Raw genomic sequence first — 25,063 nt, forward strand, 5'->3', positions numbered from 1 at the left:
TCCAGCACTTTGTGTTTTTATTTCAGATGACATTCTTGGAGTACAGTCATTATATTAGCATTTGTGCCAACCGGTTTATATGTCATGAGACTCCACAAACAGTGAAGAAACAACAAGTTAATTAGTTGTTTTGATGGTAATTGTACTGGGAGGACTGTTGGCTAGAACATGGGAAAAAACACCCTGCTGTTCTTAGAATGGTGCCATCTGAACAGGAAGATGGGGCCTCTGCTTAATGTCATCTGAAAGTAATTTGGCTGAGTACTTCAGTTTTACTAATCGTTATATAGTTCTGTTTCACATATAACAACAGCCAAGGCCAACATAACTGTAGTATTGCATAAGGCTCTAGAGGGGATTACATTGGAGCTACAGAATATCAAGTGAGAATTTAGGAGCACGGTCAGGCAGCATTTATGGCACTGGACTAGCCCATAGTACACCCACCGTGACAGACTGTGAAATCAAATTGAATAAATCCAGCCGCAGAAAAGCCCGAAGATTTAAGCATGTCCTTCCTTCCATTCTCTGGCCTGCATGTTACTCTAGTCCAACTCTTGATGTCTTGCAAAGCACACCAGCCAAACACAATATCCAGCTCTGGATTTAATTATTTTTGCATTGGAATCTATAACACATGTGAAATGAGTGAAGTATATGTCATGGCAGTGGCATTTTTTTTTTGTAGGGTCCAACATGAAGTGAGTGAACATGATTAATAATTTTGCAATGACAAATACAGAAACTGTATCTATGCACTGCCTGCTAGACATGAAACAATTTATAGTCTAAAGATACGATTGCAATCCAACTGGTCTAAATGTTAGAAAAGAAGCCATGAGTTTCAGAAAACGTATTTTTCTTTAAATAAGTGTTCCACCCAAGTATGCATCCAGTACCTAACTCTATCTTAACTGTGCTTCCCTTGGCTTTAAGTGGACTGTCCCTTTCCTGGAGACAACATCAAACATTATTCGAGTTAAACCTATACATTAGAATATTGAATTTCCCAATCAGATTGCTCCTGAGCCTTACTTTTTTGAATTGCCACCATTCCCAGTCTCTGTAACCTTTTTCTGTAGCTCTGAGCCGAAATTCAGAGTGTCACTTCCTTTGTTCCTTCTCCGATTTTTCTCAATGTTGAAATATAATGACCAGGATTCTTTGTAACTTTCCAGGTGTCACCACAGAAGGATTATTCTGGCAATACTCCAAAAGTGAGTAAACTCCTGAACTAAGGATACATTGACCAGTCTATCTAAGATTGATGGTGTCCAAATTGATCAAGGGAATGAGAAGTTCTAGCTTTCAAAAGGATCATTTTTTAAGTGGATTAAACTAATCAATGAAAGATGAATTTCAAAAACTGAAAACACTATTTTTGTTGCTGTAGATATTTGGAGTGGCACGGTGGATCAGTGGTTAGCACTGCTGCCTCACAGCGCCAGGGACCTGGGTTCAATTCCACGCACGGGTGACTATCTGTCTGTGTGGAGTTTGCACATTCTCCCCGTGTCTGCGTGTGTTTTCTCCGGGTGCTCCGGTTTCCTCCACACTCCAGTTATGTCACAGACTCCAGGTTAGGTGAATTGGTCGTGCTGAATTGTCCATAGTGTCCAGGAATGTCTGGGTTAAATGAGTTAGCCATGAGAAATAAGGTTACAGGGATGGGGTGGGTTTGTATGAAGTGCTCTTTGGAGGGTCAGTGTGGATTTGGGCTGAATGGCTTGACTCCACAAGGCAGGGATGCTATGATTGAAACAAATAACCAGTGATGACCGCTCAGCTCCCTCCCCTTCCCCATGGACATGCTTCCATGGACACATGCATGTATACACATTCTACACCCACCTCAGCTGAAGTGTTGTTAACATAGTTGGCCCTATACTGGAACCATCTTTGAGAGCATCAACCTTATTCATGTGTCTGAATTTTGAATCTTACAGCACAGAAGGAAGCCATTTGGCCCAACACTCCTGGGCCAGCTCTTTGGCAGAGCTATCTGATTCATTTCATTATCTCCTCTTTGCCATTATCTCTGCAATTCCATTTTTAAAGTTATTAAATCTCCTTCCCTCAAATTTTATAGGCAGTGCATTGCAGATCTTTCTTATTTGTTACACAAACAAATTCTGTCTCTCTCATTTCTTACTCTTCTGCAATTACCTTAAAAGCTGCTCTTGGGTGAAGCTGTGTTCCAACTTTAGGTATCCTAGCTGTAAATACATAATTTTCGTTTGAGTCTGTTTATTAAATACTGTAATATATGGTGTGATTTAATTGACGAAATGACTAGGAGGGAATCTTGAGTATAATCCAGGTGTTTAAAATGCTGCAAGCAATGTTAATGTTGCAACTTGTAGATTTCTGAAATTTGTTCTAAGTACAGAATTAACAACAACTTACTATGTTAAGGATGCTATATGAATAAAATGCCCCAAGCGCTTCACATTTAGAAAACAAAGTAGGGCACTGGTCATGTTGAGTTATTCAGTCAAATGGCGAAAAAGTTTGATCATAGAGTAATTAGAGTTTTGAGGACTGTCTTAAAGGAACCAAGAAAGAGAGGTAGGAAGACTCTCTCTGGGAGTGAGATGAGAGAATCCAGGAGTTTAGGTCTTGGACAATTAGGAATTGAGGCACAAATATCAGTTTTGTCTTACCTTGATTTTTTTTGGGAGGATAGAATGTAGGAGATCGGCCAAGTGTGTTTTGGAATAGTTTGATCTATAGGATGGCAAAGAAATGAATGAAAACTCCAAATAAGCTGCGACAAAGGCAAAGTCCAGTTATGTCACAGACTTGGAAATAGGCAGTCTCAGCAGTAGCACAAGTATGATAGCTCAAGTGTGACACCAAGGTTGTAAACAAACTGACTTAATGATAAACTGTTGCTGGGAGGAGGGACGGAGTGGTTATCTAAAGGTTGAAGTTTTGAGTGGAGACTGAAAACAACAACCTCACTTTCAGGAACATAAATAACAAGAACAGGAGGAGGCCATTTTCATTCAATGCTTGACTAATCTGATGTGGCTTGACCTCTCCTTTCCTGCTTGTCTCCTATCGCCCTCCACTCCTTTGTAAATTACATACATATCGAACTCCACCTTGAATATATTCAAAAACCCTATCTCCATTGATCTCTGAGATGGAGACTTGCACTAATGACCCGCAAAAATATTTCCTACCTATCACCCTCTTAATTGGGAGACCTCGTAATTGAAACTGTGCCTTCTAGTTCTTGATCCTGTTAGTTGCTATCCAATTTGCGAATCTTGCATGTTTCAATAAGATCACCTCTCATTCTTCTAAATTCCAGTGAATATAGGTGCAATGTACTCAAACATTCCTTTTCATCCGAGGAATGAGTCTTGTGAAAAGTCTCTGAACTGCTCCTAATGCAAGTATGTTGCTCCTTCAGTAAGCTGATCAAACCTCCAGTTAATCTCTAGATATGGTCACAACAGTGCTAGGTAAAGATTCCCAGCATTCTGGTTTCCTTCCTAATTATTTGCTTTCCCTGTATGCTTTTTTTTTTGTGACTCAAGTCTGAGTCGAGAGTGTGGTGCTGCAAAAGCACAGCAGGTCAGGCAGCATCCGAGGAGCAGGAAAATTGACATTTCGGGCAAAAACCCTTAATCAGGAATGACACTGGGAGCTTCGGGGGTGGAGAGATGAATGGGAAGGGACTGAGGCTGGGGGAAAGATAGCTGAGGGTGCAGTAGGTGGATGGAGGTGGGTAATGGTGATAGGTCAGAGGGGAGGGTGGAGCAGATAGGTGGGAAGGAAGATGGATAGGTCATGAGGGTGGTGCTGAGCTGGAAGGTTGGAACTGGGATAAGGTGGGGGGGGGAGGGAAATGAGGAAACAGGTGAAGTTCACATTGATGCTATGGGGTTGGAGAGTCCGAGGTGGAAGGTGAGGTGTTCTTCCTCCAGGTGTCCAGTGGTAAGGGAGTGGCGATGGAGGAAGCCCAGGACCTGTATGTCCTCTGCTGAGCAGGAGGAGGGAATTGTAGAGTCATAGAGATGTACAGCATGGAAACAGACCCTTCGGTCCAACCTGTCCATGCCGACCAGATATCCCAACCCAATCTAGTCCCACCTGCCAGCACCCGGCCCATTTCCCTCCAAACCCTTCCTATTCTTATATCCCTCCAAATGCCTCTTAAATATTGCAATTGTACCAGCCTCCACCACATCCTCTGGCAGCTCATTCCATACACGTACCACCCTCTGCGTGAAAAAATTGCCCCTTAGTTCTCCTTTATATCTTTCCCCTCTGACCCTAAACCTATGCCCTGTAGTTCTGGACTCCCCGACCCCAGGGAAAAGACTTTGCCTATATATCCTATCCATGCCCCTCATAATTTTGTAAACCTCTGTAAGGTCACCCCTCAGCCTCCGACACTCCAGGGAGTGTCAGCCCCAGCCTGTTCAGCCTCTCCCTGTAGCTCAAATCCTCCAATCCTGGCAACATCCTTATAAATCATTTGTGAACTTTTTCAACAGTGGCCTAACCAATGTCCTGCACAGCTGCAACATGACCACCCAACTCCTGTACTCAATACTCTGACCAATAAAGGAAAGCATACCAAACGCTGCCTTCACTATCCTATCTACCTGCGACTCCACTTTCAAGGAGCTATGAACCTGCACTCCAAGGTCTCTTTGTTCAGCAACACTCCCTAGGACCTTACCATTAAGTGTATAAGTCCTGCTAAGATTTGCTTTCCAAAAATGCAGCACCTCTCATTTATCTGAATTAAACTCCCATCTGCCACTTCTATGCCCATTGGCCCATCTGGTCCAGATCCTGTTGTAATTGGAGGTAACCTTCTTGAAAAGTTCGGCCATGGGGGGATGGGGTTGGTTGGTGCGGGTGTCCCAGAGATATTCTCTAAAGCGCTCTGCGAGAAGGCATCCAGTCTCCCCAATGTCGAGCAGATTGCATAGGAAGCAACAGCTAGAGTAAGTGACGTGTGGAACTGCAGGTGAAGCTTTGGGTGTGGAAGGCTCCTTTTTGGGGCCTTGGACGGAGGCAAGGGTGGAGGTATGGGAGCAGTTTTGCAATTCCTGCGGTGGTAGAGGAAGGTACTGGGTGGGAAGGGTGGGTTGTTGGATGGCCCCACCTACAAATGGATCCCACCACCAGGCATATATTTTCCCACCCCACCCCATCCACTTTTCATAAAGACCATTCCCTCCACGACTACCTCGTCAGATCCATGACCCCTAACAAACCCACTCTTCCCCCCCCGCCCCCCCCAGGAGGAGGGGAAATTGCAAAACCTACGCCCACACCTTCCCCCTCGCCTCCATCAAAGGCCCCAAGAGGAGCCTTCCACATCCATTCAGAGTTTCACCTGCACTTCCACACGTGCCATTTCCTGTATCTGTTGCTTCCAATGCGGTCTGCTCCACATTGGGGAGACAAGACGCCTACCCACAGAGTGCTTCAGAGAACATCTCCAGGACACCCGCACCAACCAACCCCACCACCCCGTGGCCGAACATTTCAACTCCCCCTCCTACTCCGCCGAAGACATATAGGTCCTGGGCCTCCTCCATCACCACTTCCTTACCACCTGACGCCTGGAGGAAGAACACCTCATCTTCCACCTTGGCACCCTCCAACCCCATGGCATCAATGTGGATTTCACCAGTTTCTTCATTTTCCCCCCCCCCCCAACCTTATGCGAGTTCCAACCTTCTAGCTCAGCACCGCCCTCATGATCTGTCCTACCTGTCCATCTTCCTTCCCACCTATCACCTTTACCCCCACCTCCATCCACCTATTGCACTCTCAGCTACCTTCCTCCAGCCCCAGCCCACATCCCATTTATCTCTCCTTCCCCAAGGCTCTCACCCTCATTTCTGATGAAGGGCTTTTGCCCGAAATATCTATTTTCTTGGTCCTTGGATGCTGCCTGACCTGCTGTACTTTTTCAGCACCACACTCTCTCGACTCTAATCTCCAGCATCCGTAGTCTTCACCTTCAAGGTATGATGATACAATGCCTTTAAGAGGTGTGTTCTGTCCTGTTTCTCTTGCAGAGGGATGTTGTCACAATGATGCTGAAATGTCGTCTTCAGACGGGCAGTTGGTAAACAGCTTTTGAGATCTCCCTGCATTTTTGTTTTAAGTAAAAATCTAATCGTGAGTAGGTGAGGTCATGCTCACATAGACCCAAAATGACTTTAGTTTTTCTTTTCAGTTGATTTTGTGGTTTTCTTTTTTTTTTGCTGGCTCCAGGAGCTGAAAGCTTGAGTTCTTTGCTGCAGAAGTGAAGTCTTAGAGAGGCTTACTCCTTTAAAAAATCAAAAGGGCAGATTGTACGAGTTGCTGAATTGTTTTTGCCAAGGGTGTTTATGGATGTTGATTGATCAACAGTTGATGATTAGTGGTTAAATATGTATAATCTTGTTAGGTAACTGAGTTGAATAAAGTAATGCCAATTCTTTTGGTAGTATTTTAACTGTGTTGTAAGAATAAATTGTGTTTAATTAAAGCTTAGTGGTGGATCAATCGAATCAACTCTGGAACTCAGCACCTTATGCTTGCCTTTTATGAAAAAATATATAAAAGGTCGGACCTCGGCTTTGGAAGGATCTGTTCTGGTCCATAACCAAGGACATCCAGGTCCCTCAGTAGCCCTGAATTTTTCAGTTTGTTTAATTGAAGCAACTTCTGACCCAAAACTGAATAACAGATAAACAGTCTGATAATTCAGCAGTAATCAATTTTATATGAATAGTTGTTTGATTCTGGTGTGGGTTTCAACTTATACTCTTCTCGGTAATAAACGTAATTTCTTGTGCAGTTACTATACTGTTCAACCCCCCCGCCACCCCAAAGATAGGAACCGAATTATCTGACGAAAATGTTGATCAGAGCTGAAGAAGATTAACCTTAGTTACAGAAGCAGCTTTCTTGGCCCTGACTGGACTTCTGTCCAGATTAGGTGTGCTAATATGGCCCGTTGGGAACTATCTGTGTAATGAACATTACACACCATTGAGCTACGTGTTATCTTTGCTTTGTAACATTGAAATTTATCAAGCACAATTAAATTGGAAATGTATAAAAAAGCCTCAGAGTATTTTATTTACCATTGTGTAATCCATTCTCTTCCAAACAAAAACAACTGCCAAGGGCTTTGACTTGCAGTCAAGCACCCCAGCAGTGCCAGAGTTCACAGCTGTATGCATATGGACCATGCTAAATTGGCAAAATAATAAAGGCTGAAATTTACAAAGCTTTGTAATGTAATCCCCATGAAATTAAGCCATCTGCAGTAATTGGGCAGCTTTCAACAGTGCAGGATCAAAAAGCTTATCTCAAAGTCTTTCTGTTGGTGATTCTGGCTGAGTTTTGTGGTTTTTCTAAAGGGTTTTCTGTTCTTGCAATTTGTGCAGATGACAGTGAGGAAGATGTTGCAGGTGGAAGTGCCGAGTTTGACAGCGTCTTCAGCAGACTGGAGGAGCTGCGAATGACACTGGAGCAAGAAATGGGCTTTGAAAATTTCATTGAAGCTTATAACAAAATCAAGGTAGTTCCCTTTCTTCTTTTTTATGCAAACTTGATTAAAATAACACAAGACAAGACAGGTCTGAGCATTTGAGAAATTCTCAGGACATCCGAGTTGGTGCTTTGAAGTGAAGACTCAATGCTCAAATCTGAGTCATTAAATAGAAATCTAGACAAACTCAGTATACCAAGTTTTTGCACTTGCTGTACTTGTAGAATTCTTGATGTTTTTAGCTGTCAAACTAATGGAATAACTTAATAACCCGAGGAAAGAAAACTCTTAGCCAAATGGTGCCTCATGACAGGCCTTGAGTTCTCGCTCCTTTTGAATTTGAATTTAAATCATAACTGAGTTGGGAAACCAAAACTTAGAAGTATACTTGTATTTGGCTGTCCTAAAGATCCATTGAACTTGGAATGCAGCATCTTTTTTAAATTTGCCATTAATTGGTATTTCTTTGCTGAATCATGAGAGGCAAGCTTGCTTCTCATGATTAAATTTAAGTTGTTCAATGCACCCTAATTTTCTGTTCACCAATATTGATACCCGTTGCTTTTTGAGGACAGGATTCATGCACTCTACCTGTATTCCCTCTTGTCTAGAATATGAATGAGTATAGCATGGTTACTGGATTTGAGAGTATTTCTTTTTTGGTGTGCTAAGTCCAGAACAAGCACCTAACATATAAAGCTGAGCCATTGAGGATTGATGTCAGGAACACTGCTCCCATTGATGTCAGAAACACAACTCCCATTAAGGTAACAGAAAGCTGGAACACAGAGCTCCAAGATTCTGTTGAGGATGGGGAGCAGAAGTCAAATGAAAAGTTCAAAACTTAGATTGATGGAAGTCTATTCTGATAGAATAAAGATGAAGCAACATAGTTAAGATGAGCTATGATCAAACTGAAGCAGCTCAAGAGGCTGAGTGGCCCATCTTATTTCAGTGTTCTTTGAGAAGTGAAATGGTGACAATACATTTCAGTGACATTTTTAATGTAATGATTGCAATGATGCAGCAATTCTACAAGTCTTCTATCTAATTTTGATTATGAAGAAGTGAGATATAATTGCACTTTCCCTGAAACAAATCTATCTTAGAGCTTCCAGATTCATTAATTGAAGATGATGCTGCAAAAAATGGTGTCCCTTTCACAGCAACACAAAACTCGCTTGTATGAAACCTGTACATTCATTATTAGTGCAGGATTACTCAACTTTGATCATCAGAAAGATTATCCATTCTTCATAAAAAAAGGGATGATTTGTATTGGTACATCATACAAGGACATCAGATATTGAAGCTAGAGTTGTCTATTGATCTGTTGGGCATGCTTTCCCATTCAGTAAGATCATTGCTGATCTTGTATACCAACTCCAACTTCCCACACCATCACCAGTTTGCCCTGTTATTACTTGTTCATCTTAATTTTGACAATGTCCCTTCCTTTTAGTTTAACCTAACCTCTTTGATTGCTACTCGTTATCATGGCTCGCTTTAAAATTCTACCTCTGATGTTCTATGTCTTTCCTGATGGCTGAGGCACATAGTCCCAGTCTTCCCTTATCAAGTGTCATGACCTCTACAAAATTACTAGAAAAGTATCACGAGTACCACATTAAAAATTATACTCTTTTATGTTCAAAAGCAAAATAGTATGAATGCCGCAATTCTGAAGTTGAAAAAGAAAATTCTGGAAGTACTCTGATTGGACATTAGCTGTGTAGAGTTGATCTTTTGAGTTGGTGTGATGGTAGGTCACTGACTTCAAATCGTGGGTTGGCCGTTTTCCACAGGCTTCGAGCTGCTAATGTCAGGGCCACATGGGCTCCTAAACCCAGACTGCTGGCAGAGAGTGTTCAATCCACCCAGTGATGACTTCTTAATTGGTCACCTCCACATTTGCCAGCCTTTTGGAAGAATGTTCCCACAGGAAGTCCAGAGGTGGCTCAGCTGCCAAGATGTCACCAAGTACTGCGAATAGCAACATGCAGGTCCAAAGAAATGGTAGTTCATGTCATGAGAGGACCCACTAAAGAGAATGAAGTCATTTGTAACTTGGGCATGCTTCACTGGTGAGAAATCTCTCACCAGAAAGCTGCTTGATGCTGCAGAAGGCTAGAAAATATGGAGTGTTGGTAGGTTGGAGGTGATTGCTCTGATGTCAGAAATCTCAAATTCTCTAACCTACGTGGCATCAAAGGGAAAAGAAATGAAGGCTGGGCGGGCAGGTCCACTGGTATTGAGGCAAATCAGCTGCAATGGCATTTTTTTAAATGCTCACAACTCTGTCCATGAGGTGTGGAGACCCTGGTTGCAGTGACTCTCTCCACCCTTTAATGGGGGCTGCCCCCATCGAACTGATGACGTCTGCTTGTGGCCACGTCCTACTCTACTGATAACAAAACAGCGACCAGAGGTGTCAAAAGTTTTCGGCTGCTGCAAAGTTTCGTCCACAGGATCAATGCTGAATGGTGCGAGGAACATCAAGTTAGTGCTGCATAATATCCCTATAGCAGTAGAAGAGCATAAAATGTTCATTTGAAATATTGGTCCTTTTTTTTCTGTTCTTCATGAAGTGGGTGTGCTCTGGTTAGTTCAGTTGGCTAAATGGCTTGCTTGTTTTTGAAAATAACGTGAACAACAAATGTTCAATTTCCATTCTTACTGAGGAAGGCTTAAGACTTGCCTTGCCCTCGCACAGTTGATGAGCATTGCTGCCCCTCAAGGCACATAGCAAATGGTCTCTGTGTCTTATGTGTTATGGCTAAATAGCTACCAATTTCATGAAACAGGTAGCATTTTATAACAGAGATTCCCCTGCCGACACAAATGTTTTATACAATATAGAGAGGTATCAAGTTTTCCTGTTCGTTCAGATGTAACTTTTGAATGGGAATTTTTATTTGTCAGAATTAATTGCTCTATTTTAAAGTTTTATGTTCTGATAATTTTGGTTATTGATATGACACCTAAATCCTATTTAAAGTTGTTACAACTCATTTCGATATTCATATTTATTTAGCTTTTTTGAAAGGCTTATGGTTCTCAACAAAACAATTTATTTTTGGCTGTCAGTAAGGTCATAATGACAACTGTTCATTTCTTATATTGCAAAGGATATTGGAACATGTGAAATAAAACATATAAACTCTTTTAAAATCATTAGAGACACCCAAGAGATTTCTATTAAATGTCACTGAATGTGAGCATCTCAAACATTTATTTATTACATGGTACCGGTTGCTGGTGATAAACCTGGTAGAACCACTAGAGTCCATCTTGGAAAGGTACTCCTCTAATGCCATTAGTTAAGTGGTGCTAGGATTTGATCCACAGTTTCCATGAATTGAGCAGAAAATGTTTACCTATGATCTAATATTTAAAGAATGCTACCATAATAAGCAAAGCCACAAAGGAGCAGTACTCCTGTTGTATTTGTGAATATACAATGCGTGGGTTTCTCTGCTGCTGTAAATGAAATCGAAAAGAGAATGCCTAACGTTGTGTTAATTAGCAGTCCTGGGTATTTGCAACTCTTCCTTATAATAAAGGTTTGTCCAGTGTTTTCACGTCATGAACATTGAACTATGAAACTGTACTGACTGGAAGAAGTTATCCAAGTGTCACAGTAAATTATGGGAGACAGGCCATTAAAGCTTGCAAGTTAACTGACAAAATTAACTTTTAACTTTTATTTGCTCAACTCCAAACAAGTTTTGATGACCTCAACACAATTTATCCACACATACTGACTCTTGACAGGATTCTTAGAATACAGCAACACATGAATATTTCAATGTGTGTATTTTTCTGATGATTCGTTTGGTATTATTTCCCAAACTGAACTGTTTACTGACACCCCAAGTTAAGTGATACATTTGGGATTATGAGTGATGGTTCCAGCTTTGTCCCTATTCATTTCAGTAGCATTTAATTTTCCCCCTTTTCTCAATCCTTGTTCCCTCAACTTGTTTGCGATTTTGCGTGAATTATGTAGTGTTCCACCAGTTTTGCATAGTGCCTGCAGTTTTGCGTAGTGACTTCTGACAATTACATTTTTGAGAGTAATAAATCACTCTTGTGGAAAATTGTGTTAAAATCAGATTCCATCATTTCTTAAGAGTAGAAGGTGAAAAAGGGGTGAGTGGGTCATGCCTTTAGCATATGTTTCCGGCAGAGTAGCTGTTCTTCATGAGCCGGTTCCTGATACTGATTGTATTGAGTTTATTTGAAATGGGACCCCAATACAACTGGACATGCACAAATACATCTAGCAAGTCTTGTTGGAGCTCCTGATTCTTTTTCTTCCTCCTAAATTCTCTGGGAGCCATTATAATGCACATGAGACCAGGTTGTATAATGTAGATTGGCTACTGACCAAAGGATCTTCCTGACCTATATAGGCAAGGTACCACAATACGCAAAGCCATAGGGGAACGGTGCTCCTGTTGTAATTTTGTGACTTAACATTGCTTGTATACATGTTCTTTGCTGGAAATGAAACACAATTACTTTCAGTCGATGTTTTCATGTTAGAAGTTTGTTTAACTTCCGTGATACTTGAATGAATGTTTTCTTTTGTGAGACAGGCAATACATGAAGATGAAGATGAGAACATTGACATTGGTACTACAATAGTGCAGGTCATTCTGGGTCCTCAGTTTGAGCACCTATATTCCAAAATTCTCCATCTTGTCATGGCAGATGGAGTATATCAAGAAGGCAAGTTTATTTCCCATATTGTCCTATGATAAAGATTCATTAAAATTTGTTATTGTCATTATTTGGAAATTTTTGTTCTGAAGTGCATAGAATGTCATATAGCTTTTAACTTGGATGTGTATTTCTATACTGTCTACATTAAGAATATTTTGTTTCTTTTTAGTTCTATAATTGGTACCTAAGGTTTATTTACATGTATTTAGATGAGACATTTAAGAATGAGGTGAACAGTTCACAGCTTTAGAAAGCAATGAATAGAGGAGGAAAAAAAAGGTCTTTGCCAAGCCACAATTTGTCCTATGTCATAGAATCAGAAACCGTTTCCCTAAAAGAGAAAGAGCCATCCAGAAGTTCAGTGAGTGTGAAGGTTTCTTTCAAAGAGAAAAGGTCACTGTGCAGCGATGCAGTTTAGCAGCCTCCTGAGCAGTTGAGGCAGGAGAAGGAAGACATGAGAAGCTCCAGAAACAGAATTAAGTAACTTGTGTGTAAAAAAAGAATAAGTGCGCTGTGAGTAGTTTGTGTCTTATGAAGCAATTCTAATTAAAGAAGCTAGAAGCAAGTGCAAAACTTTGCCACAAAGAAATCAGTACAGGCATACCACCTGAAGAAGAAACTTTCATGTGCAAACAAAGTGATCCTGGACTGAGGTTTGTATATAAGTAAAGTTTGTCAGGTTATAGTCCAACAGGTTTATTTGGAAGCACTAGCTTTCGGTGAGCTGCTCCTTCATCCTCCGCAGGTAGTTATGGAGTATAAGGTCATAAGACACAGAATTAATGGCAAAAGGGTTACAGTATCATGGAGCTGTAATTATACATTAAACAAATTTAGATCTAGTCTTTCATCTTTTAGAATGGAATATGCTAGTTCCAGTTCTTTAATATGACATTAAATAAACATATTAAAGAACTGGAACTAGCATATCCCATTCTAAAAGATGAAAGACTAAATCTAAATTTGTTTAATGTATAATTACAGTTCCATGATACTAACCCTTTTGCCATTAATTCTGTGTCTTATGACCTTCTACTCCACAACCACCTGTGGAGGATGAAGGAGCAGCTCTCCGAAAGCTAGTGCTTCCAAATAATCCGTTGAATTATAACCTAGTGTATAATTTTTAACTTTATCCACCCAGTCCAACACCGGCACCTCCAAATCAGTAAAGTTTGTAATTGAGTAAAAATTTAAATCTTTTACATCTGTTTGTAATAAGATTGGTTCAAGAAGTTCTTGAATGCATAAGCACTGTTTGTTTCCTTTTTGTATATAATATTTATGAACAACCCCTTTTGAGTCATAGTGTGTACTTTCAATGCTGGAATGGCCACCTACACATGAACTATTTCTTTGTTGACACAACATTCTTTGCAAGGAGGTGTTTGTGTCTGTGCAGATGCTGTAGCCCGCCTCTTGTTTGCTTTGATGAGTTTTCCTTCTGTTAAGAAGAAAGCTTCCTGCAATCAATGATACACAGACAACCTTTTATGGTTCCCACAAGATTATTAAATACAAAGAGCAGAAACCTATTAATCTAATGAGACCAGCTCACCATATGAAGATGGCCCCTTTCCAATTAGTGTGTATAGCACCTGGGACAGGCTAAGAGTCTTAGTGAAGCCATGGAGCTCATCTTTCAAGCAAATCAAACCCCTAAGAACATCTTTGAAAGTTCTAAATTTTGTCTTGAAATGTTTTTAATGACCATCACAACATGAATGCTCAGGTATTTGATTCCACCCTGCATTGTGATTATATAGGCAGCACCATATTTGTTCCAGGCAGATATCATTTTGTTATCAAGCTGTATCTTTGTGTACCATCATGACACCCATGCTAGAGAGATGGTCTCCACAATAAATGCTGCCCTTGTGAATATGTTCAGTGACTGACCAGGACAGTAAACTAATTGCAGCCAGGGTTTGCTCTGGGGTCCAACTTGTCCAGTATTGCCATGAACTGAGATTATCATAACCTGAGAATTACTCTTATTAAAATGGTGAGCTTCTAGGCTACTCCTTGCACTGGGAAGTGTTTGAGGGTGAACCAGACTACTCTGAACACTGTAGTTTTTGACCCTGAGATGAGCTTGATATTTACACTACCAGGCAGACTATCTATTAATAGTTCCATAGAATTGCCATATTCTGTCTCTACTTGAGCTCATCTGCTGCTGGAACCCTCAATTATGCCTTTTATTAATCTAGGTTTGATTACTCAATTGCATAATTTTGTAGTCTCCCATTATTCACTTTCCATAAAATTTGAGGTCATCCATGTGCTGCCATGCCCTTACCAAGGCCTAGTCCTGTTCATTCCTTCACTGCAGTAATCACTGATCTACATTGTCTCTCGAACAAGCAGTAACTGGATTTTTAAATTTTCATTCAGTGTTTTCAAATCATTTTACAGGCTTTATTGCTCTCCCATCTCAATCAACCCCTTCAGCCCCAGAGCCCTCTGATATCTGTCCTGAAGTTCTGGCTTCTTAAGCTCACTGTATTTTAATCATGTAACCTTTTGGTGGCCTTGCCATCAAGTATTTGAAATAAGGTCTGGAATTTCCTCATTAAATTTCTTGGCCTGACTCTCACTCTTGCTCCCTCTCCTTTTCATAACATGCTTGGAGTGTTTCAGTGTAATAAAGCTGCTGTATGATTAAAGGTGTTATTGTAGTTGTAGCTGTATTAAATGTCTCTCCTATTTTCATTGTGTAATTTGGTTACGTATTTGTGCTAGCATATTGTATGCACGTGATTTTTTTTCAAAACCTTCGCATTCTTTCTATTTAATATTTTTTATTCAAGGCTGTCTGACTTCATTAATGGAAATCATTTGCTGTTCTTCACCACCATTATTGATATCCTTCTCCATTCCTGTACATTTTCAGTTACACTCCACATCAATTGTTCAGGGAATCTTCCTCCTCCTCCACCCAAACAAATGCCTGACCTCTGCATTGTGCAGCTTTGGATGAAATTGGTCTCTAGGCAACCGAGACTACTCTTTGGAATGCTCAAAATAGACCAAGTAACCTCCCATTGTTAGATTGCCTGGAAGTTTCGGTCCCTACATACCCTGTACTACAGTTCTATATCTTCTAAGTGTTAACTACCTTCAAATCTTCGCCATTCCAAAGTAGAGTCCATAGTGACTGAAGGGAGTCCCTAGACGATTGTTTTCTGTACACAGTCTAACCATGGATTAATGGATCCTGTCTGTCTGGTAGCTTAAAAAATCCGAGCTCATGTTTCCAATCAATATCTTCCTGTAATAGCTTCTCAATTACTTAATTGTATTTCTAAATTGACACACTGAATAATTTCTCCCCAGCCTGAAATCTCATCTTTTTCTAAATCCTTAATGACAGAATTTCTTTTACTGTTGTGTTTTGCAAATAAATCCTTGAGGGAAGCCAGTGAAACTGTCCCATGCCCTTTGTCTAATAATCAGTCTACCTGCTGAGGAGAAAGTGAGGACTGCAGATGCTGGAGATCAGAGTCGAGAGTGTATTGCCGGAAAAGCACAGCAGGTCAGGCAGCATCCGACGAGCAGGAGAATCGATGTTTCGGGCATAAGCCCTTCTTCAGCAAAGGGCATTCCTAATGAAGGGCTTATGCCTGAAATATCGAGTCTACCTGGTGAGCCCTACATACAGAGAGGGAGATGATTCTAGCTTTCCAAATAGAACCACTTTCCTTTGTTTACTCAAACATGTTATCTGTTTACATTTGTAGTAAGTCAAAATGTTCTTTTTTTTAAGATGAAAGTTCTTTCAAGTGGATAAAATGTTAAATTGAATGAGCTTTATTGTCACATGTACTCACACGTGAATACAGTAAAAAGTTTACAAGTTGCTACTTACGGAGCCATCTTAGATACAAATGCATCTCTGCACATATTATTAAGTACAAATTCTAAGCAAAAATATGAGAAGAATCAAGCAATAAAAGTCCAGAATTACACACGTTCAAAGGTACAAAATCATAGTATAACCTATAATGATTGAGGTCAATAGTATAAATTAATTTAAGAGGATGTTTTTTAAATGAAGAGGTGACAGAACAGGAAATAGAAGAATATATTGTTGAAATATGTGCACTCCTGTGAACACTGGGGACCTAATATCCTGTTTTAATGCCATAAATTTAATGTAATTCGATCAACCACGAAGACAGTAAACAAAATTTGTCAGAATATCCTATTTTAATGTGAAAATGTGGAATGTTCCTCATTGGTGAATCCTAAAGAAACCAGAACAGAACCAACAGAAGTTAAGTCTGGAGGCAATTGCTTTTGGAAGAAATGAATATTTCTATTTTTTGCTGACTGCAGCCTGACTATTGACCGTAACATTGGCTTTAAATAGCCCCATTTGCTGCTGAGTAGTTTCTGAGGAACAATAGAAAATTTAACCAAAGCTCTCTTCTCCCAAATAAATGTCTTTTTTCGACTGAGTCTCTTGGGAGACAGGAGAAAAATAAATTATTTCCATGTGGAAAGCAGGTTTACATAAAATTCAAGAACTAAATTCATTTTCATTTTGGCTCATTTTCAGTTTTTAAAAAAAGCGTGAAACACATGCTCATTGTTCAATTTAGTGCTTTGGGAAAATGCATCAACTGAAGCTCGTGTCAATGGTCTTGTGAAGCACTTTTGGACACTTTCTTAAAGACACTATATAAATGCAAGTTATTGCCAAAAGTAAAACTTAAAATGGGTTGCATACCCTTTATACTCATGCCCCTTTATGTTTCATCCATTGCAAATTATGACATATTGGAAAGCTTAACTGAAAGACTTTGTCAGTTGTACCTTTGGTACAATTGATCTTCAACTGTACATTCAGGCCTTAATGGGGACGCTGTTCCTAAAGCACGAACTTTTAAAATGTGTGTTGGCTGTAACGTGGTTACAGCGCTAACACATTAAATGCTGTTTCTAAAGCACAATCTTTGTAACATGGGGTCGCACAAGAATAGTATCAAGAATTGCTATAGTTTTAGGGGGTGGCAGGGCTGGGGGTAGTGGGTGTAGGATGATGGTGAAGAAAAGATATTGATAGTTCAGATGAAGTGAACGATCAACATCTTTTCTTCACTGGCACTCTTCAACCCCTACCCCCGTCTCCCCTCAAATCCTCTCCAGCTCCCCTCCTGCTATCTCCTCTACACTTCTTACTTAAGCTCTGATGAAGAGTCATCGAGACTTGGAGCAACAGCTTGCTCTCTCTCTCTATGGATGTTGTCTGTTCTGCTGTGATTTCCAGCATTTGTTGTTGAACGGTAAAGCAGATTTAATGTGCTGCATTCTGGAATCCTGTTTTTGTTTCTTATCACTTGCCATCTTCCTTGTCAGAATCTCATTGCAGGTTCTGTTAAATGGCCCAGTTTGCTTTTAATACAGTTATCCTTACGAATGTCAGTTTCAGTGCATCATATTTTAGTTTACACAGTCAATCTTGTCCATTCAGGACATATAATTTGTACTAAATTCACTTTTGTTTTACCACCTTGATCACAGAAAACCTTCAAATTACTTGAATTAACTCATCTCAGAAAATTCTTGCCCTGTACTTCCATTGAGAAGAAATTACAAGTGCAGTCCATTTGTCTTAATGCTGCTAAAACATGATTTTCTGTAGACTTAACTTTTTATTTATCCAATGAACTAGTCAAAGGCTGACTTAAGATAAAACGAACAAATAGAGTACTTTGCAAAGATAGCTATCCTCAGCTCCACATCCTTCAGTTATCTTGACTACACACTTGTTAAAGAAAAGATCAAATTTGAAAGGATGGCTGCATTCACCAGGCTGTGCCACACCAGCCTCCTTCCTGTATTTACTTCCTCTCAACCATATTGACCTTTCCATTTCTTCCTTTTAATACATTCCCCTTAAAGGCATCTGTCATTTGCCCCATACTCCTTGTGGGACAGTTTCACCAGTCTGACCACTTGGTGGATAAAAGTGTTTTTCCTGTATTTCTTATTGGATTTATTTTTACATTTCTATTCATGACCCTTATTTTGGGGCTTCCACGCACACACGAAGTAGCTCTCAGCCTTGCTATTTCTTTTCCTCTTAATCTTAAGCCAGCTTCCTCTGCCCTTAGTCGCCACAATTGCATAACCACATTAATGGAATAGGACCACAGGAAGCTCATTCTTTAGTGAGACATCTTAGCGTAATGAAGATTACCATTTTAATAGGTAACATTGTATGCAGTTGGTTTATAATGTAGAACAGAATTGGCCAAAAATATTTCAAAGAAGACTGTCAAGAAGTGACCACAAATATCTATGATGAAATTTTGGCTTATTTAGTGAATAAAAGGCAACATTGTCAGAGCCAAAATAAGCATCTGCTAAAGATTGAGCCTCATCAGTGGAAATTTATTAGAGTGTTCACGTGAAAAGTGCTGTTCTGCCTCTTTGTCCCATTCCAAACAACAGTGTAGTATACACTGGGTGGTTTACAACGTGAGGGAAATGGTTAAAGTGAAGGCAAGGAACACAATCTGGAATTATAATTCAAGCGAATGAATTTGTGCCATTCCATATAGACATTAGAGGAAAGTAAAACTTAGTAACAGGAGATGCCATTCAACCCCTCACATCTACTTCACTAGATGGGACAGTCATGGCTGATCATCCACTTCAATGCCTTGTTCCCATTGTATCCTCATGTCACTTTGTCCATTGATGTTCAGGAACCTGTCAATTTTTCCTTGAAGCCTGAGCTTCCACGGTGATCTGGAGGTAAAGAATTCAGAACACTTGTCTAGGTAACAACAACGGTAGCATTCTCATGGGGTACAGCAGTCGAAGAAGAATATTCATTTTAATCAGGGCTATTCAGCCCAACCATGATAATGGTAAACCTCCCCCCCCCCCCCCCCCACTGCTGCAAATCCTATTTTATCCTCTCTAGTAATTGTACACAGTTAGCTTTATACAGTAAACAAAATTGCCCTCATCTTAATCATAAGTGATTTCCCCTTATTTTTAAATGGTGTTAACTCAGACACATTAGGGAGATTTAAACAATCCTTGGATAAGCACATGCAGATAATGGGACAGTGTAGGGGGACAAGCTGAGAACAGTTCACGGGTCGGCACAACATCGAGGGCCAAAGGGCCTGTTCTGCGCTGTATTGTTCTATGTTCTATGTGTTCCCAAAGTAGGGGAAACATCTTAGCTGCATCTACATTGTCTCTCCTTCTGAGTATTTGTAGGTTTCAATGAGATGATATCTCATTCTTTGAACCTCCAGAAAATAAGACTAGGAGCAAAAGTAGGCCATTCAATCAGATCATGGCAAATTTGAGCATCCTCCATTCTACCCCATTACCCTTTGATTCTCTTGCTAATAAAAATAATCTGACGATCAGAGCCTTGAATATATTGAACAATACTGCATTGACAACCCTCAGCAGTAAAGCATTAAATAGATTCAGCACACCCTTAAGGGAAGAAATTACAAATGGGGAGCATTAGATCATCCTATATGCTGATGACGTCCTTTTATTTTTGGCCAATCCGGAGAAGTCTGTTTCTTGACTGATCCAAACAATTAATTCATAAGGTTGGTTTCTCGGGTTACAGGATCAACTTTACAAAATTGGAAGCCATGCCAGTGAGGGGATTAGTGGAGGTGCCTAATCTGAAGGATGGAATGCAGTTCCCATTTAGATGGTTGCCAAAAGATTTTTTGTATTTGGGAATTTTTATTACCCCTTCCTTGCACTAGCTGTATAAAGCTAACTATGTAATTACTAGAGAGGATAAAGCAGGATTTGTGGTGGCTGGGTGGGGGTGGGGGGGTGCTACTGTTATCATGGTTGGGCTGAATAGCCCTGATTAAAATGAATATTCTTCTTCAACTGCTGTACCCCATGAGAATGCTCCCGTTGTTGTTACCTGGATAGGTATTTCGGATGCTCAATGGTTGGCTAAGATCCTTTATTTGGTGCCACAGATGTCCTTTAATTAAATTCACTAAATTGCAGCTTTAGCATGGTGAGAGAGGAGTGGATCTTCCAGATTTGAACAAATACCAGATAAATGCTCTGTTAACATATGGTAGTGAATGGATATGGGAGAATTCAGTCGATTTGGCTTGATATTGAAGCCTCGCAGTCGAGATGTCCTTTAATTAATTTATTATTCATGGACGAGATGAAATCCATGACCCAGCAGTGTAGAAGTCCAATTATTTTAAATACGGTGAAAGCCTGGAGGATAATGAGGCAAGACTAGGGCAATTGGTCGAAGACTTTGCCATTTACCCTGTGGTGGGAGCCCAAGGATTTAAACCTGGGGCAATGGACTCCGGCTTTAAGGCATGGGAGAATAAGGGAATCTCCTGTCTGGGTGATTTATTAGAGGGGGAGGTCTTGATGTCATTTAGTCAGTTAAGTCAGAAATATGGATTGTCGAAAAGGGATCTTTTCCAATACTTACAGATAAGGGACTGTATACAGAGGAAGACCATGCTCCTGGTCCAATGTTACAAATCAGACATGGAGAAAAGAGTACTCCGGCGTACGGATGCTCTTTCACTCAGTACTTTATATCATTTACAGAAAGGTCGTACCTGGGGGACGTGGAAGGACTTTGTAGGACGTGGAATCGAGAGTTAGGAGCGGATATTTAATCGGAGGTATGGGAAGACATCTGGGGAAATGTAAGGAAAATCTCAGTATGTGACAGAACAGGCAATGCAATTGAAGGTCTTGCACAGTGCTCATATGGTGCCAGAGAGGCTAGTTAAGTTCAAGAGAGGAGTATCATCAGAGTGTCCCAAATGTAAAATTAGTACAGGCACTCTCCCACACTGCTCCTGGTCATGTTGTAAGATCCAGAGATACTGGAGTGCTTTAATAAGGGAGCTAAAGGACATCCTGGAGGTTGAAATTAACGTGGATCCAGTAATTCTTCTTTTGAGGTGTCTCTCTGGAGGAACATGGGAAGAGATTGTGTAACATTCTTACCCACTGTGCGAGGAAGAACATTTTACTGAATTGGACGTCAGAAAAACCACCAGGTCTTATGGGGTGGTCTAGGCTGGTGATGGAGCATCTCCCCCAAGACTACATCACAAATATGATGCACCACAAAACAGAACAGTTTTACAACCGTGGCAGCCCTTTTTAAATCATATTGACGCTGATAGCGTCAATGTTAATTAGGGCTGTGGTATAGCCGTGGGAATCAGTATGGGTGCCTGTGGGGCCCCAGGAGGAGGAGACTTGGGGGTGGGGGGGTGGCGGGGGAAAGAATACGGGTACTGTAGGTGGTGCTCCCAGGATGGGAGCCTCAGTGGAGATGTGACGAGTGAGATAGAATAAGGCAGTGAGATATTATTTCATTGAAGTTATTTGAATTTAGTTTAAGTTAGTATTTATTTAATGTGTTTGTAATTTAGTTTAAGTTAAGTAGATATGTTTGTTCTGGTAAAATCTGAGGTCGTTCATTAACAATGGTACTGTTATGGCTTTGTTGTACTGCTCTTTTTTGTTTTGATGGTTTGTTTTTGTATATAAATGTTTTGTAAAAGATTTTAAAAGGTTTTCAATAAAGAAAATTTATAAAAAAGAGAAATCCCTCCTCATCTCAGTTTCCCTCTCATTCTGAGAGTATGACCTCTGGTCCAAGAGGGGACCACAAGGGGAAACAACCTCTCTATCCTGTCAGATCCCCGAGAATAGAAGGATTTTGCATGTTTCAATAAGGTCACCTCTTATTTCTCTAAATTCCAATAACTATAGGCCCTACCGACACAAGCACTGTCCATAAGACAGTCCCTCCATATCTGGCATCAGTCGAATGAACCTTCTCTGGATTGCTTCCAATGCCAATAATAATTGAGGGCTCAACACATGAGCAACAGAAGAGGTAAAACTCCTGGGGTCCCAATGGGTGTTAATGCCTGATTTGAAGGGGCCTAATCAAAGGAGTGGATCCAAGGAAAGAGGTGCCCATTGAGAGTCTCACCTAGCTATGCGAGTGACTCCCTCGCAACTTTCAGATTGCTGAGTGGGAGGGTGTCATGGTCTGAGGTGGGGATGGCAGCTACAAATGCAGCTCCTGATAATTAGAGGCAGTGGCATCAAGAACACCATCTCTTGACAATCGATGCAAGACATGCAGACTGACTGAGACTCGAGGCCGTGGCTAGGCCCGGGTGCCTATGTCACTGATTCCAAACACTTTCATGAAGATAAGACTTAGATTTTAATATCTGGACATTCTTATTTGGGACTTTTGGCTTTCTTTTATTCGGGGGCATGAGTAACATCCCACCGAAAGTCAATAATGAGTTCCTTGGTTTTGCCGGCATTGAGAGCTAGGTTGTTCTCAGTGCACAGTTTTTCCAGGTCTTTCACCTCCCGTCCGTAGTCTGTTTCGTGCCATCTCAGATTCGTCCGACTATGGTGGTGTCATCAGCAAACTTGTAAATGGCATTAGTCTGGTATTTGGCGACGCAGTCATGGGTATACAATGAGTACATTAGGGGGCTGAGTATGCACCCTGGGGATTTCCAGTGTTGACTATTAGTGAGGATGAAATATTATCCCCAATCTTCACTGGTGGCCTGTGGGTCAGGAAACTGTGGATCCAGTTGCAGAGAGTGGGGCTTAGTCCGATATCACTATGTTTAGTAATCAATCTTGAGGGGATAATAGTGTTGACTACAGCCCTGCAGGATTCTTACGTAGCTGTTTTTGGTGTCAAGATGTTCTATTTAGGAGTGAATGGCAAGTGATATGGCAGCTGACATCTGTTGGTCCGATAGGCAAAATGGAGTGGGTCAAGAGTCGGAGTGGGGAGGCTGGAGTTGATTCATGCCATGACCAGCTTTTCAAAGCACTGGATCAACCATCTGTCTCAGCTTTAAAGTGACACAAGGACCCTGCCCCCACAACTCTCTGTGACAAGGAGTTCCAAAGATACTCAACCCTCTGAGGAAAAAAATATATCCTCCTCCTCCCAGTCTCAAATTGGCACTCTTTTATTCTGAGACTGTGCCCTCTGGTCCTAGATTTTTCCATGCAGGAAAACATTGCCTTAGCATTTACACTGTCCAGAGCAGATCAGAAACACATCTGTCTGCATTCTGTATACATTTTAAACATTAATTACTATGTGACGAGCTGCTTGGTAGAGAAAGCAAGAATTTAAGCTGGGTGTAAGAGTCGTGATTCCAGCCAGATGGTTAAAAAGTCTGGAACAACTGGCCAGCTCCTGATCTGAAATGAGTATATTCAATATGTTTTTTAAATTTGTGCTTACCTTGCTATTTTTTGATTATTGTTTGTGAAGCAAGGACATATGGGGTAAATGCCTCTTTACCAGTAAAACAAACTTGTGGTAATGTCTGTTTTATGGTTTAGAATCACATGCTCAGGCTAAACCTTAATTAATGCTTAAAAATGCAAGATGTCATTACAGTTCACATCTGTTATCATAAACTGCACTTTCACATGCAATTTAAATTTAAAAGATAAAGTTTAAGTAGCAATGGCGCGACATAAATCACATGATGAGGTAACATCTAATTGGAGAGTGACATACCTTTTGAGCAGAATTACTACGTAGTTTTTCCAATACAAATATTTAACAGTCAACAGAAGTTATATGCTGTATTAATGTACTTTACACCAAAAGTCATTTTTATCACTTTTTCTTTCCAGACAATGACGAATAAAATCAGCCATTCAGGGACATGCCTGTGAGAGGAATATTCTGTTTTGTGTGTGAGCATATGCCAATTTTTGAAGATGCTAGAACTATTTGATTCTAGTCAAATGGATGCAAGTTCAGATTCTTCGAAGTTACAGTACTGCATATGAATGCATGCATGGAACATGGTTTGATTTTTATCCCTTTCCCAGGATTCTAATCTTACTTACTTGGAAGGTTTCTGAAGCGTGTTGCCTTTTTGTTTAAGGATCTAGCTGCTGAAGAAAGGTATGCATATTTAATAGAATTCTCCAACCAAAGTGCTCCCTTCCAAGCCCCAAGTGGTGTTACAGTATTGAAATGGAATGGATTATGAAATTTTATGTAATTCAAAGTCTGTACATTTTCCATTTCCATTGCAAATGAGGGGTGACCTATTGTGGAGGAATCCTTTCCCAAGTTTTGTGCTGCAGAACACTAACCTGAAAGTAAACTTTTACGTTGTAATATAGGTACAATTTATTGTACAGTACTTCAAAGTACAAAGTTCATACAAATGTATTATATCTTTCTAATTATCAGGAATAAATTCTCTTTTATACATTAAACATTTTTGGCATAGTGTCCTTTTTTGAATGTGAATTCCATCATCAAAAGTCAGGCATGTCTTAGATTGCCTCAAACGAAGGCTACATTTAGTCTTGAATGCAGGAAGAACCAATAGATAACTGCTGTAAGATTTATTTCTAAAGCTGTACTGATGATTTAAGGGTGAAGGTGACAATGTACTGAAATGCTGCAATGTCCCAGATTTAATCTCTGTTTGATTAGCTGATCTCAGCGGGGATAGCACAGTTGACCTTAATGACCTTGATGAAGTAGAGAAGAATACGTGCGGTGGTAGTTTCCATATTTTGAGCATTATTCAAGCATACTGTTGGAAAATGTGTGTCTGTAGAGGCCTGCTGGCCTGCAGTCAGCCGTGGATGATTTTATTTGGAAGGAAAGGAAGGTATGATAGCCAATGTCCAAAGTAGCAAATGCTGACAATTATCTCCTAAAATTCATTATTGCTATGATCAAGCAGCATGCAATACAACCTGTGGAGCAAATAACAC

The 25,063-nt window shown here is 40.4% G+C and overlaps 1 protein-coding gene across 7 annotated transcripts in view; it reads left to right on the forward strand.

Annotated features, from left to right (window-relative positions):
- The window catches only part of nek1 (NIMA-related kinase 1), a 167,102-nt gene extending 142,555 nt beyond the window's left edge, over positions 1-24,547 (forward strand). For 5 of the 7 annotated variants that reach the window (XM_043703514.2, XM_087974056.1, XM_087974070.1 and 2 more), the window contains 4 exons: positions 1,179-1,217; positions 7,419-7,552; positions 12,124-12,256; positions 23,957-24,547. In XM_043703514.2, coding sequence (XP_043559449.2) covers positions 1,179-1,217; positions 7,419-7,552; positions 12,124-12,256; positions 23,957-23,970 — 320 coding nt within the window. In that variant the 3' untranslated portion in view covers positions 23,971-24,547. The remainder of the gene's footprint in view (positions 1-1,178; positions 1,218-7,418; positions 7,553-12,123; positions 12,257-23,956) is intronic. The other 2 variants (XM_043703532.2, XM_043703552.2) reach the window with 1 other exon arrangement.
- The last annotated feature ends 516 nt before the right edge of the window (positions 24,548-25,063 follow it).

Source organism: Chiloscyllium plagiosum, unplaced genomic scaffold, assembly GCF_037043375.1.
Source record: "Chiloscyllium plagiosum isolate Xiang-an unplaced genomic scaffold, Cpla_swu_hap1 HiC_scaffold_2, whole genome shotgun sequence".
NCBI lineage: Eukaryota > Metazoa > Chordata > Chondrichthyes > Orectolobiformes > Hemiscylliidae > Chiloscyllium > Chiloscyllium plagiosum.